Source organism: Alosa alosa, chromosome 13, assembly GCF_017589495.1.
Source record: "Alosa alosa isolate M-15738 ecotype Scorff River chromosome 13, AALO_Geno_1.1, whole genome shotgun sequence".
NCBI classification, from domain to species: Eukaryota; Metazoa; Chordata; class Actinopteri; order Clupeiformes; family Clupeidae; genus Alosa; species Alosa alosa.
Genome location: NC_063201.1, coordinates 6,654,266 through 6,671,765, shown reverse-complemented (window position 1 = coordinate 6,671,765; position 17,500 = coordinate 6,654,266). Strand labels below are relative to the sequence as shown.

General features: G+C 45.3%; 1 protein-coding gene across 12 annotated transcripts in view; it reads left to right on the top strand.

Moving 5' to 3' along the window:
- The window catches only part of rims2a (regulating synaptic membrane exocytosis 2a), an 86,609-nt gene that overhangs the window by 42,933 nt on the left and 26,176 nt on the right, over positions 1-17,500 (top strand). For 10 of the 12 annotated variants that reach the window (XM_048261576.1, XM_048261571.1, XM_048261572.1 and 7 more), the window contains 3 exons: positions 2,200-2,303; positions 4,081-4,244; positions 15,049-15,293. In XM_048261576.1, the coding sequence (XP_048117533.1) occupies positions 2,200-2,303; positions 4,081-4,244; positions 15,049-15,293 (513 nt within the window). Of the gene's footprint in view, positions 1-2,199; positions 2,304-4,080; positions 4,245-5,007; positions 5,107-15,048; positions 15,294-17,500 lie in introns of those variants that run through there. The other 2 variants (XM_048261573.1, XM_048261582.1) reach the window with 2 other exon arrangements.

Here is a 17,500-nt window from a genome sequence, read left to right as displayed (position 1 = left end):
GATGATGCAGCCGCTGGGTTAAAAAAAAGAAAACACTGTTTTCACCGAGCAGTTTCTCGATCAGCCCCTGAGCACGTCCTTTTTTCTCCATGCAATGATTGTGTGAGATTCTTAAAGCATGTGGTGATGTTTGGAGAAGGGCCCCAAACACGTTAGAGAGACACACTGCAATGTCTGCCGTGCTTGCTGTACTTTACATCCAACTGTTTATTTATTTCCCCTGTGTGCATTGACAGACACGCTTTAGTGTGTTGTGGTCTTCCCTATCCCCTCCTCTCAGTGCACTGTATGCAGAGTGATTATTAACAGCGAAGCTACACCAGGCACGTAACTGAAGCGCTCCGTTCGCGACGCGTAAAATCCATTTTAGGTGAATGGTCTATTTTTTTCGAACGTACGCGCTGCTATCACGTCTGGTGTAGCTACTTCCATTGATTATAGTGGAAGCTAATTGTTGCAGCAGACGCAACGCGAACGTAACGCTTCAGTTACGCGCCTGGTGTAGCTCAGCCCTAATCGTGTTTATTCCCCTCTTTTGTGTTCCCTCCACTGAGCCGACCCAGCGACAAGCACCATGTTTGTTGAGATTCTAAGATTGCACAAGGCGAACATTACACCTTATAGGGCTTTACACGGTCACAGAAATGAAAACAAAGTAGCCCCAGCCATGGCGCGACTGGCTGGGGGACCTGCACCGTATGCCGGCGACCCGGGATCGATTCCCGCCCCGTGGTCCTTTCCGGATCCCACCCCGACTCTCTCTCCCACTCACTTCCTGTCAATCGCCACTATCCTATCTGATTAAAGGCATAAAAAGACCAAAAAACTTAAAAAAAAAAAAAAAAAAGAAATGAAAACAAAGCAAAAGAATAATTTCCACCATTCTTCACCGGGACAGATAGACTAATCCTGGGCCAATAAAAGCAGACGAGCGCTGTGGACTGTATTCCTGGTCTTTGTGCTGGAGTAGCAATTTAGCAACAGCAACAGCAACATCTACGAAACAGCTGAGCTGGTGTTGCAAAGGCATTAGTCAGCACGCATCCTGACCACCGTCTAGTGAGGGGAGGACGTATGGAGTCCGGATGCGCGTACGTTTCCGCAGGGAATATGCCACAAGTCTCTCAGCAGGGCGGCGTGGCAGGATTTATAATCTGGGGCGTCACAGTGTAGTGCACGGATGACAGATAGCCACTGTTGTGTCATAAACATGGAGTTTCTGGAATGGCTGAGCAGGCAGTTCTGTGTGAGATTGTGGAGTTCTCCGGAACAGTGCTTCATTGTGCCATAATTCATGGCAGGCATCCAGCGTTCTGCTCTTTTGACTGGTATGCCGGATATAAGATTTTGGGATTTTTCATGGCACCGTTTTCATGTGTGCCTCTTTGTGTACTGAGTGCTATTGTGTTGAGGACTTTAGTTTCGTTTGGCAGATTTTGTGCTGGCATGGTCGAATTAAGAGATTCAGATGTGTTGTGGGTTGAGATTGGCAACTGATGATTTGGGCAATATCACTGGATAGTACTGATGGTACTAAACTGAGGATAAGGAAGGTTAATGTGAGGACCCTATGTGTCATTTTGACTACACTGTCAGCAAAAGTTAGCCTGGAGATTCCAGACCCTGGTAATCTAGGAAGATTAAGGGTCTGGCCACGAATAATGTAATGGCCCAACTCGAGGGGCAGCACCAAGCGTGCATTTGAAAATCTCACTGCACGCAATTGGATAACACAATACAACCAATGTTTACTGGCTGATTCTGGACTTCGACGCAATTGGATAACACTACGACTGTCATCTGTTTAGCTCGCCTCTGGCCCTCCTATATCAGATACACCGATGTCATTGGCTCCCCGTGTTACAAATGGCAAAAGTAACATGCATCATTACTCATTGCCAGAGTGTCTCGCAGAGACAATTCAAATTGTGCTCTTGTGAGAACTCTGGAATTTCCAGGGTAAGCAAAAGTCAGGACAGTCTCCCAGTAAAAAGGTTCCTCATTGTCCCGTTGTCCCATTTCCGTCTTGTGAGACAGAAGGCACTAATGCGCAGACATACTGTCACTTAGTTTTCCCAGGATGCTGAGAGCACATGCTTTTTGCCCCCCGCCTCCTACACCACCCCCACACCACCCATTCAGAACCCCCCAGCCCCCGGCTCGCCCTGGCTCTGACCGGCCTCTGGTTCTCCTCCGCAGGTGCGATGGACGTGGAGGAGCGCACGCGGCAGATGAAGCTCAAGATGAACAAGTACAAGCAGGGCACCGGCTCCGATTCGCGGCTGGAGCAAGACTACCACAAGGCAAGTTGAGCACCTCTGAACCCCTCCACCTAACCACACCCTACTCCACCCAACCCCACCCAACCCCCAGGCTCCTAGACTTCTTTTGGAGCCTCTAAGTCATCAGAAGGTGAAGGAGTAGGAGTTATTTAAAGGCCTTTTACAGTATGCCCCCTGTAAAATGAGCTCTGTACCACAGCTAGGATGGCTACTGGCACTTTAAATTAAAGTAATGAAGGAAATATGAAAATCACATCATACAATATACTAGTGTAGACCTGGTGATAGTAACTGTTTTCCAAGTCAGCCATCTCTTCCTGCCTCTCACAATACAAATGCTTCAAAGAACCTTCATGCAATAAATAAAAGGGTAGCTAACATTAGAGTAATTTCAAAAGAATGTTGAAATAATGTTTATCTGTTACCTATGCCAAAGCATTTCATCTACTAATATACGAAACCCTCACTCACAGTATTTAGTTCTTTTATCTCACAATAGATAGCCAACGAGCTAGAAACCATATTGATTAATTGAACGATAAACACTTCAAATTTGTACAAACAGCTTTCATATTGGACGTGAATACCTAGGACATTCTTGCTCCAGTAGATTAGTCATTAAGGTATGCGCTTAAAAGGAGGTCAGGTAACTTCTCTCTGGCGCTCCATACAACCACCGTTGTTACTCACTACTTCAGTATGTTCTCTGTTTGCACATATGTTTACTATATTTTGACTAAAAGCTCCTCTGCCACTTCAGCAAGCTGGATTGCTACTTAGCACACAACATTCCAAGCTAGGCCATGTGAGCCAGAGCCATCCAACTGTGTGTCCTTTTAAGAGTGTGGTATGTAAGGTATTATTCTGAGTGGGCAAGCAAAGGCTGTCTGTCTCTGTGTGTTGCTTGTATAAAAAGCAGGTCAAAATATCATATGCATCGTGCTTTGTCTGTCGAAAAATGAGAGATTGTGAAGGTTGTTTTTTGTGCAACTATTTGTGTGTGTGTATTGTGCAAGTTCCAACGAAGCTGTGTGTGTGCTGACAAAACAGTCAAAACAACACAAACAAAACAACAAACAAAACAGTCTTTGTCACCTGGAAACGGTACATTTTGCAGACAGAGGCAAATCATTTGTCTTCGACAGACATGTTGTTATTGGCCATTAGCATGATTTAGATGATAAACATTTAACTCCAGGCTAAACTGTCCACCAAACATTTCTGGACACATGGTGGTTCTTATTATAATAAACAAACCATTTGAGACTTTTGGCCTTTACATAACTTTTCACTGCTTTATATAATAAATTACTTAAAAATATGCCAAGACTTTTATACATTTGTTACAAATGTTATTAGTAGATGGTTGGCCAAGCGTAGCATAGTTTGAATTAGCACCTCATAGTGTAGTGGTTAAGGAGCTGGGTTAGCGTGCAGTAGCCTGAAAGCTGTTGGTTCACTTCCCAGCTTCTACCGTTGTGCCCTTGAGCAAGGCACTTAACCCCAAGTTGTTCCGGAAACAATGTAGTCCCTTGTAATATAGCTGACATATGTAAGTCACTTTGGTCAAAAAGTGTCTGCTAAATGTAATGTAATGTAATGTGACTTCACAGACCATCTTTTCTCCTAACCATCAACTACTACCCCTGTTGACTGGTGTTGATGCATGTTTCACTTGCTGCCTCTCTTTCTCTGCTCTTTCTCTCCTCTTTCTCTGCTCTTTCTCTGCTCTTTCTCTCCTCTTTCTCTGCTGTTCTTCCCTCATTTCTTTCCTCTTTTCTTCCCTCTCTGTCGGCAGCGACGGGACCCAACGCGAGTCACGGACAACCTCTCGGCCAAGTCGTCGGACAGCGATGTAAGCGACGTGTCCGCTGTGTCGCGGGGCAGCAGTGCCTCACGTTTCAGCAGCACGAGCTACATGTCTGTCCAGTCGGAACGGCCGCGAGGCAGCCATAAGATCAGGTGAGTCGCATCGGAGGGTCAAAGTTCAAAACTGACCAAAGCACATGTATTTATTTATGTGTTTGTATGTCTTTGCCAGGAATGGGACCATCTGTTAAGTGTGCATTTGGGGCTGTAAGCTTTGAGCTGGTCCAGGGGTTTTCAGTTGTGGGAACTCCTGCACCACCTTTGAGTTACTGATGTGGAAATCTGCCTCTACGGTGACATCATTTCCTTTTCCTGTTTCAGTGAATTCAGGTTTGGCTCTGTGTAGATCAGTTTGGAGCCAAACATTGAACTTCACTTCCCTATGCAAGTACTGGCCCATCTCTAGCAAAGGAGCTGTGTTATTGAAAGACACAAAGTATCTGTTATTCTGTTTGTGTTATGTCTCCATGTACAACTTGTGCTTCTGCTATTTTGCATTGTTTTTTGTCTTTATTTATTATGCTTCACGTCCTCATACGATCTTTGCTGCATCTCTGTGTGATAATTCTATTTGTTTTTGTTTATTTGCCTTGTTTTGCTCTTTCTTGTCTTTCTGGTCTTTTTTTTGCATGCGCTCCTCCGTACGCGCGTCTGCTCGCGTCGCCCACAGCAACGCCAAAAGCTTGCCTGGGCGGAGCCACTCCAGGGAGGGGGAGGAGAGTGTGGGGGAGGAGGTGCTTCCCGAGGAGCAGGAAGAGCAAGTGGGGGCAGGGGGCCGAGAGGGAGGGCGTGGGGCAGGAGGAGGTTCAGGAGGAAGAGGAGGAGGAGGAGGAGGAGGAGGCAAGGCTGGGAAGGGAGGGGGGCGCAGGAGCGTTAGCGTAGACCGGCCGCAGGAGCAGGAGGAGGAGGCCGAAGACGAGACGGTCACGAGGAGGTTCTCAGAGACTGACCTCAGGTAAAGTCCATCGGGTTGATCTGCAGCGTGTGGGCCAAGCTAAGCTACCAGAGGAGCTGTAGCCAGCCCTTGGAGCAAAGGCTCCCCCAAGTAGATCCAACTAAGCTCGCCAGCCAGCGTAGAATAAAACTATATATACCCCACCACTGAGTCTTGCTCAGGCTACACATAGCAGCTATACAGTGCAGCAGTCATCATGCGATGAGAGCTGTATGCTGTTTAAATGACACAAAACATCCTTTTATCGGAGACCTTTGACATAAAATTAACACACTATAGGTAAGACAGTTTAGCGTTAGCATAGTGTAACACGTTGATTGTAAAATGATGGGCAGGTGAGAAAAGAGTTCAGAGGTAGAGAAAAGACATGGAAAAAGCACCAAATAATTGTCATTTGTGCTATATAATGAGAATGGCTCATGTCTGTGTCAGTGTCTGCTTGGTGTGTTTACGTTCTGACTATCAAAGTCAGTCAGGTGTTTTGTCAGTCGCAGTTCAATGTTCTCTGTCTGTCAGAGTTTAGTGTCTCAAACACAGACTGCTTCTGTTCAATTCAGCCTTAGAGTTTAATGCTTATTACAACATTGTGTCATGATTAGCACCCCACATTGAGACTTTAGAGTACATGACCTTAAAGTACCTTATGAGACCTTACAGTGCAACATAACACACAGTGGTTTCTGAATAACAGAGACTATTTTTTCAGACCCATGACAAAGGAGGTTATATAAGTAAAGTAAAGCTGTATAGGCCTAAGATGGCCTTGCCTGTGCTTTGTGTGTTTGTCTCGAATTTGTCATGCCTTCCTCCAGGTCCAATTGTGATGGCTCTGTCTGTCACATTGAGGCTTCCGTACCGACTGCACTTTCCCCATCCTCAGAGTTGGTCACCCAGGCTGAGGCAAACGCAAACCCATGCCAGACTCTGCCACAGCCTCTTCCAGTAGCTGTGTGCACTGCTCTCACACACTACCTACTGCATAGGAAATGGTGTCAACATCAGATGAGTCAGCCATGCTCATCACCCGTGAATGTTAGGTTCAGGAATACCCAAATAAACAATGTCGGACAGTTCAGACCACAAGCCTTTCCACCGCAGACAACTAGTCTAGACTGCAGACACATTAATAATTGTATTTGTTTGTTTACTTTTTTACTTATAACACTTAAATAGCCATCGATATTTCCTTAACTGTCTGTATTGCCATTTCAGTGTGGAGTCTAGTCATACAAAAACGTTATTGTTTTTTGAGAGAGGAATGAGAATTCATCCCTTAATGAATGATTTAGTCATTAGACTAATGGAATACATTAAAAAGCTCATTTCCATGAGCTGATTCAGTATGATGGGAGCATCATCAGCAGTGTAGCGATGGATTGATGTGCTCGTGTCCGGATGGCTGGAGATGTGGAGGAACAGATGGGCCGATGGGAGTGTTGGTGTTGTTCTTCCGGACATGCACAGAGGGGCACATGGAAAAGCACTGTTCCTTCTCAGGCGTGGATTAGGGGGAGGGGGCAGTGTGTTTGCTTCTTCTTGCTCTTGCGTAACTTCTTTTGATCACACAACCATGGTGTGATCCAACACTGAGAGGTGCACGCACCCCCACCCCTCCCCCGCACCCCACTCCCCCACACACTCTCTCTCTCTCACTCTCTCTATCTTTCCTGTCAGTGTTTGTAGAGGGGTCATCTGGCTAATTTCTGGTAACTCAAAAGCAAGAGGGCTTGTGTGTGAATGGGGCAGTGTGTGAGATTTAGAGGGAGAGCTGGAGGCGTTCCTGTTAATTAGTCAGCTTGTGTAGCCACTGTGGATAATATGGAGGAGACATATGTGACAGCGTTATGTAATGCCGTAATGGAATCCAAATATTAGGATACAAATGGTTAACAGAATAACAGAATGTTGAAACAGCTATGTACTATGTACTACCATTCAGGCTATGTTCTCTGCAGGGTACACCCATCGTTTAAAAGTTGAGGTTTTCTTCAATGCAATACTCAGTGGGATGCTTTTAACATAAAAGATGTGAAAGGTTTAGAAGTGATCACTTCTTTGGAAAGGTTTAGAAGTGATTTCAAAAGCTAGTAAAAGCTTTTATGAGGTAGGTAACTGTTGTGTGAATGAAAACAATCTCCTCAGAGAACTGAAGTCTTAGACTTTTATTCATCAGATTTCCTGAGAGTGAGAGATGAGGAGGAGAGGGACAGGGTAGAGCTGCAGAGCATGAATGAGATGCAACATAGCCGGAAACTCCAACTGCACCCAACTCTGCACGCACAGACACACACACACACACACACATACAATTGTAGTGTTTCCAAGTTCACTTTAATGTGCCTCTCTGGTTTCCGTCATTACCTTGAGTTGCCTCAGCTCTCTCCTTATTGCGACACATTCATTTAGAGTGCGGTAATCATAGATATATATCTATGGTGGTAATGCTGACTGTAGTCACGTGTCACTTTGCCTGGAAGCCTCACTATGGTGCCCTGAAGCCATCACTGAAGCAATCAGCATGCAAGCAGACATTGTTATCACCTCATTTCGCATGCAGTTCAAATGATTATAAATGACCTCAAGTGGTTGTAATGGTGATAACTGTGTCTGGTATGTTTCCAACCGAGGCTGTGAGATGGGTCAAAAGTAATGGTAATAATACATTTAATTTGTATATTTGCACTTTTCAAGACACTCAAAGACGATTTACAATTTCCACATAGATACATAAATACGAAGAACACACAGAGGTAGATTTTGAGGGCCTGAAGGATGGTAGGGTGTTTGTTTGTTTGTGTGGTCAGGAAGGGTGTTCCAGAGGGAGGATGGTCCTGGTGGTCTGGAGTATTTGCATCAACACACCTGAGGCGGCAGGTGGGAGGGTGGCGGATGAGGAGGTCGGGGAGGTGCGGAGGGTCAAGGTTAATGAGAGCATTGTAGGTGAGGAGAAGTATTTTGAAGGTGATCCTGTTTTTGACCGGAAGCAAGTGGATGTTGTGGAGGACAGGGGAGATGTAGTCGCGACGGCAGGTGGAAGTGAGAAGTTGAGTTCTGGACGTACAGTAATGCAGTATAGTGGTGGTTTTGTTAGGTATTCTGTAGCAGTCCAGTCTGGAGGTGATGAGGGCATGGATGAGTGTTTTAGCTGCGGTGACGGACAGCGAGCCATAAAAGAAGGCAGTTTTGGTGACGTGGTTGACATGTAGTAAGAAGGAGTGGGTGGGGTCAAAGACGTAGGTGGAGAAAGTCTGGGGGTGGCGGGTGAGGGAGTTTAGGCAGAGACTTTGTAATGAGGAGACATAGCACTCAAAAAATACTCCATAGAAATGCATGGGGCTAGTTTGTCACGCCAATATGGCCGTTGTCTACACATATCCCACCCCTTCCTCTGCAAAACGTCCACATGTGAATACATTGAGCCAATCATGTGGTGTGTTGTGAAGACATCGTGCCAATCATGTGTTGTGATCTCGCCGCTGGAGCAAGATTGGTGTCGTGAAGCCTTGCGCACGCGCAGTTCGACTCAAAGACTGTGCCCGATGAATGCCCATAAAACGTTGGTATATGGCCGCCGAGTGGAGGGACTTGCCTAAAAGGACTTTGGTTTAGGCCAGTGATGAGGATTTCTGATTTATTGCAGTTGAGTAGGAGAAGTACAGATAATTATTATAGTAGAGTATGATGTAATGTAATGTAATGTAATAATTATTATAGTAGAGTGTGATGTAATGTAATAATTATTATAGTAGAGTATGAGTGAGTTAGTATGAATCAGAGCCATAGAATGACAGAGTTGTGACGATGGGGGTTCAAAATCCTCTCTAAATACAAGGATACAAGGATACAAGGATACAAGGAAGTTTATTGTCACATGCATATAGTTACTGGAAGTAAGAAATGCAGTGAAATTATGTCTGGTGTCAGCCTATTTGTGCATTAATGGGGGGGGGGGGAAAAGAGTGCAGTAGAAGAGGGGTTTAGTAGATTAAAGAGGGGTTTAGTAGATGAAAGAGGGGTTTAGTAGATTAAGATTAAGATTAAATGGCCCTAGTATGAGTCATAAGTCTTGCTCTAAGCGTGTGTGACTCCATGTTTTATTATGAATTGAGGCTGATGACCAGTGAGCCAATGTGGGTGTTGCTCTGATGAGATAATGGTGGACTATTTCTCTCCCTCTTCTCCCTCCTTTGATTCTTTCTATCTGCATGAGCACTTCAGTGATCTACATTATTTCAGCTCACAGATTTCACAGATCACAAGTTGGCAGGAAACTGTGTCCAGTTTACAGAAATGAAATGCTCTCTTTCAGTATATTCAAGCTCTCTCTCTCTCTCTCTCTCTCTCTCTCTTTCCTCTTTTTCCTCTTCCTGAAATTAGAGGCAAATGATGTCTGGATGTCTTTGAGGATATATGTTTGAGGTTATTGGAAAAGAAACATGCAAAAATCCAATAATAAATCTTTATTTACACTAAATGATCTTATTAAGTTTTCGCCAGAGTGTGTTTCCAAGGAAACCATCCAGTGTTGAAAATGAAATGAAACCTAAGGTTATTGTAGCTGTGTACAATATTATCAGCAATGCAGAGAAATTGACTGACAGTCATGGATGAATATACTGTAGATGGGGTCTTAGTAGCTGCAGTTCTTATAGATCATCTTTGAAAGTTTGGGAAGAGGAGGGAAAGTAGGGAGAGGTAGCCTGACGAGCCAGAGACTCACGGTTCACAGTGCTCAGTCCGAGGGGCAGGATAATCGGTTGTCTTTCAAATTCCCTCTGCACGCAATAGGATAGCGCTACGACTCATGAGTCCCATGCGTTTTCCGACCCGCGGAGCTAACATCCATCTTCTTTGTTTTGAAGTAGCAGGGAATTCACGCCGAACCGTTACAACTATGCCATCAATCATTATGTTAAGCCCACCTACCGACTCTATACAGAAAGTGATTGGCCTTATTGAAGTTTCATTTTTCCAGCTCGCAAGCCAACGGAGAGTTGCTAGACTAGCCACAAGGGTGCGTCTAGATTTCTAGGCTAAGGGAGAGGTGCTTTTGGAGGGGAAATTCACCTGTGAAAACAGCCTGGCACACAGATAAGCTCAGCTGAGAGATGCAGTCTTTGTAAACACTGCAAAGTCTCTTTTCAGGTAAACAGGATAAACACAAGTTGTTCAGCCAAGGGTAGTGTAGTCATAGCGAGCACACTTTTTTCATCACCATAGAGAGTGGAAATCACCCACCCACCCACCCCCCCCCTTCTGTGATATCACATGGCTAAAGAATGTGAATGAAGGGCCACAGTTTACATGTGCAGTGACCCTAGCAATGTTCTTTGGGTAGTAACTGATTACAAGTAATCAGATTGCAAAAACCAAGTAACTATAATCAGACCAGATTATATTAGAAAAAATGTATAATCAGATTATAGTTACATTGTAGAAGATTACTTGATTACATTTTGAATGTGTCTTTAATATACATAACATAGCTTTAGGACATGCAGTTAATAATACAGTGTGGTTAATAGTTGGAAAAATGAGACCCAATTTGGAATAAATGGACACGGAATGGAGAAGAAACAGTGGCAGTATTTTACCTATGAAATAGGCCATCTTGCACCCCCAACACACACACACCTTTCGCAAAAAACACACAGTCAAGAGTCTCTTCTATAAAATTGTCTTTCTACTAATTATGGATTCCATTTCAAAGTAATCTGACCCAATACTTATGTACACAGGTATTTTAAGAACACGCTGGCGTTGGTTGTTTGTTTGATTGTGTGTTGCTTTTGTGTCCCGCACATATGCACTGTTGTTGCCAGTGCCCCCTAACAGCGACGCTACAGTGGCATTGGCTATTTCCTATTTGCGTACACTCAGAAATGGAACAGAGGTTTTATGTCACTAAGGAGAACATCTTGGCCTAGATGAGGAGGCACAGAACAATCTGCATGAAAAGGAACATGCAGTTCAGTGAAGGGCTGAATAGAGCCATCCCTAGAGAGCAACACTGTTCCAAGAACATTTGCTTTGGGGACCTACCAGTGTGCCAAGTCCTGGGGGAAGACTGAGAGAGAGAGAAAAACAGAGAGACACAGAAAGAGAAGAGGAGAGAGAGACAGAGAGAGAGAGGACAACGTGGAAAGGTTAGAGAAAGAGAGAGAGACAAGGAAAGAGAGAGACAAAGGGAAAGAGAGAGAGAATGAGGGAGAGAGGCAGACAGCCTTTCACTGTCCTGGCAGCATAGTCTGTGCTCTGCTACATTTAGAGGCGCTTCAACCTACAAGATGGCACCTTTTAAAAAAAAATATTTTTAATATGCCATTTCTAAAATAGAGTGCTGCAAGCGACATGCCAAATCTTCACTTTGCCCGGGCCTTTGATTTCTTTCAATAAAGTCAGCATGAATTTGCACATTTTACATTTTAGTGCAGAAATTCGCTTCTTTAGGTCTACTCAGTCAAGTCAAATACTTAATTAAACTTAAGTTGAAGTCTAACTTAAAAAATAAATGCAAATGCCTATTTATGCCCTGCATATATATAATAGCATATATTGTGGTATTATGTATATCATACACAAGTCCAAAATAGGGTTGCATTAGCCTGACTGATCGTCACTTTGTTTAGGTCACTTTAAAAGAAAAGTGCTTTGGCTTGGAAGACACCTTTCAACTTGCTTTCAAAGGTGCGGCAATGCATTAACTGATCAAAGAGCATAAGCCCCCTCTGTAAAACAGCCTGCATTGACGTGCAAAAAAGCTCTCACTTTCTGATCCTACACAGTCAGGTGGCAACCTGTAGACTGTCACTGTCACTCTGCTGCTGATGAAGTGGGTGCTTCTCATTGTAGATGTGTCCCTCACCCTGTCCAGCAGGCTGGCTTTGGCTGATGCCAGCATCCAGTGTGCCGCAAACTGCTACGCCGATAAAATCGGAAGAGGTTGTTAGAACATCTGTAGCCTAAGGGTCTGTTGTTTCCATGCAGACACACACACACACACACACACACGCACACACACACATACACACACACATACACACACAGACACTACTCAAGGATTGTCACAACACTTAGACAGTAAGTCCCACTACATCATCAATGATTGATTTGAACTCACATTTATTTAATTAGTCTTTCGGAAGCCCTCCACTGTCCTCACCTGGCCTCTGCCGTCCTCACCTGGCCTCTACTGTCCTCACCTGGCCTCTACCGTCCTCACCTGGCCTGCGCCTCTGTGCCACCTCTGGCTATTCTCCACCTCCGGTGGGCTGCAGCCCATGCTCTGTGATGCCATGCCATGCTGTGGCTTATTTCTGCATCATACAGTATTTCTGCTCTACTCCTCCTTTCCACCTTTTATCTCTCACTCAATCCTTATTTCTCCTCTTCTCTCTCTCCCTCTCTTTCCTCTCTCTCCCTCTTTCTCTCCTCTCTCTCTCTCCTGTCTCTCCTCTCTCTCTCCTCTCCTCTCTTTTTTCTCTCTCTCTCTCTCTCTCTCTCTCTCTCTCTCTCCTGTCTCTCTCCTCTCTCTCTCTCTCCTCTCCTCTCTCTCCTCTCTCTCCTCTCCTCTCTCTCCCCCCCTCTATCTCTCTCTCTCTCTCTCTCTCTAATGTTTAGTTGCCGCTGACAGTAACTCATGTTTGTCAGGATGATAATGGACTCAGGAAAGGCAGTTCATTGTGAGGTGAAGGTTTCTGTGGGCATCTGAGCCAAGACAGACACAGCTGGATGTATGTTGTGCCACGTCTGTGCAACAGTTCCTCATCTACGTTTACGTCTAGCCAGGCTACAATTGTCCTCTTGCATCTTCCAGAACCTTCTAGCCATAGCAGTAAAGTCTTAAATAGACTAGAACTTAAATAGAATACCCCAAAAGTGCAATATTGGTGCCATTTGTGTACTAAATCTGAATACAAGGAGAGCTGTGCAAATACAATCTCTGCGACCTATGACGCAGCTTTGCACATCACCTGTGTACGAAATGGCAAATGTATCTGGCTGTTTTCCCTAAGTGATGTACACAGTGATGTCTTGTAGTGCAGTGCAGTGCAGTGCAGTCAGGCGTGTATAATGAATGGATGGATGGTTGTGAGGCTGTCGCTCCCTCTCTCCCTCCTCCTCTGTTGCTCCCTGCCACCTCTCTCTCTCTCTCTCTTCCTTTCTGTCTCTCTCTCTGAGACACCTTGTGACTCCTTAATTATGGAGATGAAGACAGTATTCTCCGGTTTGATCCTCCTGTGGCGGTCTCCATGGCAACGACGGGAGGCCGTGCCAGAGGGTCACCTGCTGGCCTGGCAAGGCGCTGGTTGGAGAGATGGAGGGCCATCTCTTAGAGCTCATTAGCCAATGCCAATTAGGGTCAGCTCGCTTTTTCAGGGTGGGCTTTCTCTCCGCCTCTTATCGCTCTTTCTATCAGTGTCTGTTGATCTGTCGCTCTCTCTTTCTTCCTTTTACTCTCTCATCTCATGTCTTTCATTTTGCCACTACCTCTTTTTTTATCACTCGCTTCCTACCTCACTTTCATTATAAAGTCTATAACACTGAGTTTCTTCACCACTGCTGTGACTCATGTGTGGACTGACTGTGGACTACTGGCTGGTCAAATGTCTTTCCCTCATCTATACCTTTCTTTCACTTGAACAGAGGAATGAAAAGAGTCCTCATCTGCCTGTCTTTCCTTAGCGACGTAGCGTTGTAATTGGATATGGGGTCCACAGATTGGTTTGCATTTGCATGATTGGCTTTGGGTATGCTCACATTTTGATGTCTGAATCAAAGATCTTTTTAATATTCATTAAACGCATCTCATCTCTAATTGATGCATAAGAAAGGAAAGAAATATGAGGGCGGCAAAACGAGAGACATTTGGAAGGCTAAGTGAAATAATTAGAGCCGTCAAAGCTGATCATGCTCCAGCTAAATGTGTACATCAGTTAATCATGTTTTAAAGAAGAGTTAGCGCAAGGTTTTTTTTTGTTCATCATGAATTTATTTAGACATTTAATCCAGGAAGTGACTTTTGTGTGTGTGGTGACTGCAGTCAGAGACACTCGGGTAGGTCCTGATTCCAGGCGGAAGGAAAGACTAGCATGACAAATTTGGGGCAGTGCCAGCCTTCTCAGAAAAAAAACAAAAAAACAGAAATTGCTGCCAGGAACTGGAGATGTAGTCTGAAGTACCAAAGCCTCGGCTGAATCGTGACTGAAAATGAATGTGCTGTGGCTATTGCCATGTCTTTCGTTCTGTGTCCGTTCTGTGTCCGTTCTGTGCTTGGAGATCTCCACTTGCCCTACTACCCTCTGCTACAATGAATCAAGTTCAGATAAAGAGTCAGAGAGATACAGATAGACAGACAAAGACACAATTACCTGAGGAAAGAAAGTCATATCATTTTGTTACCTGAGGAAAGAAAGTCATATCATTTTGTTGTTTTTTTATTTATTTCAAACATAAGTACTGGAAAAGTACATGGTGGCCATTTAAAAGTAACAGTGCTGTTTATTGTTTGTGAGAGCAAGTAAACAGATCAGATGTCTGACTGGATAAAAAGGTTAGTCTGGAGACTGTGGCAGATGTCTGGGAATGTGGTGGTTGCCCATCACCTGAGTGTAATGGCCAAACTTTGACCTTTGACCCCGCTAGTCCCCGACTTATCGCGCTCCTGGAACTCAACCCTGTCCCTCTCTCTGTCTCTCCCTCTCTCTCCTCACCCATATGCATCCCGCCCCCCCCTCCTCCCCATCTTCCTCTTCCTCCTCCTCTTCCTCCTCTTCCTTTCCCAAATTCAACCACCATGATCCCTCTCTCCGCCCTACCAAACCCCATTCATTCCCTTCTTTTCTCCTGTGTTCCATTCTTCCTCTTTTCTTTTCCCGTGCCACCCTCTCCAACCCCCCCACCCCCAACCCCACTCATCCTCCCATCGCGCCCCACTGACAGTGACTTTGCGCCCAAAATGAAAAACAGGCAGACGGGCACGTCGGGCGGCATGAACATGACCAAGAGCACCAGCATGGGCGGCGACATGTGCAACATGGAGAAGACGGATGGCAGCCAGTCGGACACGGCCGTCAGCCTGGTGGGCACCGACGACAAGAAGCGGCGCTCCAGCATCGGCGCCAAGGTCTCGGCCATCGTGGGCATGTCGCGCAAGAGCCGCAGCACGTCCCAGCTCAGCCAGACAGGTAGGGGGCCCCGACGCTGTCTCTCTCTACCTCTCTCTCTTCTCTGTCTCCACTTTACTCTACCTCTTTCCTCCTTCCTGGGACTCTCCCTCTACCTCTGTCACTTATCTCTCTACCTCCCTTCTTTCCTCCCTTTCTCTCTCTCTCTACTTCTCTCCTCAGTCTCTCTCTAGCCACCTTTTCTTGTCTGATAGCTTTTACTGTTTTTATCCTCTGGTCTCGGGATCTTTCTGTGTCTCCCCGGCTCTTGTTTGCTCAACGCATGTGCTTGATGGAAATGGCTCTCTTTACCAAACCTTCAGTTTTTGCTTTTACAGGCCTCACCTGAATGAGATTTAAAATGTAGGAAGAATCAGGATGGTGGCTTTGGCTGACATTAACTCCTCAATACTCTCTTCTCTTCTAGATAAAGGCCTTTAAATGTATCCCTGCTTTCTTTGTACATCTCTCCCACTACACCCCCACCTCCCTTTCTCTCTCTCTCTCTCTCTCTCTCTCTCGATTGTTTTTTGCTGCAACTGCAACCTTGAACTGCTCGTGTTGGATTAACTGACAACACAGTCTTTTCTTTGTAGGAGTCTATTGAAACTGTGCATTGATGGATGCTACACAAACAAGTTTATAAGAAAGCATATTCAATGAGAAATCTTTGTTTTGGTCTCATTCTAATTGTGTCTCTGGACGTTGCTCCCTGGATTCACAGTTCATGTTCATGGTGACATGCAAAGTCTTGTGAAGCTCCATTTTCCATATTCAGCATGTTGTAACTTACTACAGCAAACTTAAAGCTAGACAAGGCAAGATTGTTTTGATCATATTCACTGAAACCGACACTATGTTCCGACAGAACAACATAAATCAGCCGGTTTTAGAAAAGAAAGCCGCACTTCTACCTCCGCCTGTTATTTGTTTTGCAAAATTCCACAGCTCCCGGTTCTTCGGGTCCAATCAGAGCAGGGCTGTGTGAGATCTGACTGTCAATCACAGTCTGGTGCAGTCTGGCGCGCGCTGACGAGCACAAACTCGATGGGGGGATGCTCGGTGGTAGTGGGGGAGGGCCATGAGAGTCCCCTCAATCTGTCAGACTTGCCTACTGCAGCTTTAATATCTCCGCCATTTAGAAATGCTAGCTTTGAAGTACTTTATTGTGTGTATCTGATGGAATTGGCTTGTTTTCATTTGTCTAAATAGCCCAATAAGGCGCTAGAGCAGAAACGTGAATGTTCCGTAATCCTTCTTTCTCTTATCTGTCACCAGACGTTCTGATCAGTTTTGAGTTGAATGCAACGTCCTGTAATTCTAAAATATTCACAAAGTCTGGACTTTGTGTCTGGACTTCGGACAAACCCTGAAGGCATGCAACAAGCAGCCACATCCTGTCGTAATCTCTGATCGGTCATCCATCAGACGAACTCCCCAACCAAAACATTTGCCTCATGCAAAGGAGTCCTCTTTAGAATGTCTGTTTAGTGGGGTTCAGAGGGACAGCAACCCAAGAGAGACAGAGAGAATGTCAGAGTTGTTTGCAGTGTGCAATGTGAACGTTTTGGCTAAACATGACCTACTAAAGTATATGCACGAACCTTTGCTGACATTCTGCGAATCTGTGCTATTAAGCTTTGCTAACCGTTGCCGTTTGGAGTTTCTCCGCAAAGGCTGTGTTCTTTTTTGGAGAAAAAAGAAAGGTTCCTACTTCGTCAAGCGGCGAATTGTGCGAAGCCAGAAAAGGCCGTGGCTCTCTCACCTCTCCGCTCTCTCTCCTTTATTTCTTTCAGTCTTTCTATTCCGCACATCCACCCTCCACAGCAGGGACTCTGCTCTCTACACATCCGTTCTTTTGATTTCTTTTTCAGTGTTTATCTACGCTCTCTTCATAAGGGGCTGGACATCAGAGGTCAGCTGGTTTTTGTCACGTTGCATGTTGGCCGGCTCGTGAGAGGGTAGGCACATGGGCTCTGGCTGGGTGCCGCTAGCTGGCTTTTAAGAATTCCCGATCGGGGCGCGTGCATCACAGCATATGTCACGGCTCAGTGCGGGGCCGTATATGTAAACATCCATCGTCCATTTGCCTGATCTGCTGTTGCCACGGCTGCAGCATTAGCAGCAGGGGAGCCTGGGATTAATCAAGGGGTGGCAGATAGGTAGGAAGGAAGGAGCTCTCTGGGAATTTAAGGAAGAGCTGGTGTGACAGGTCTGATGCTGTGGAT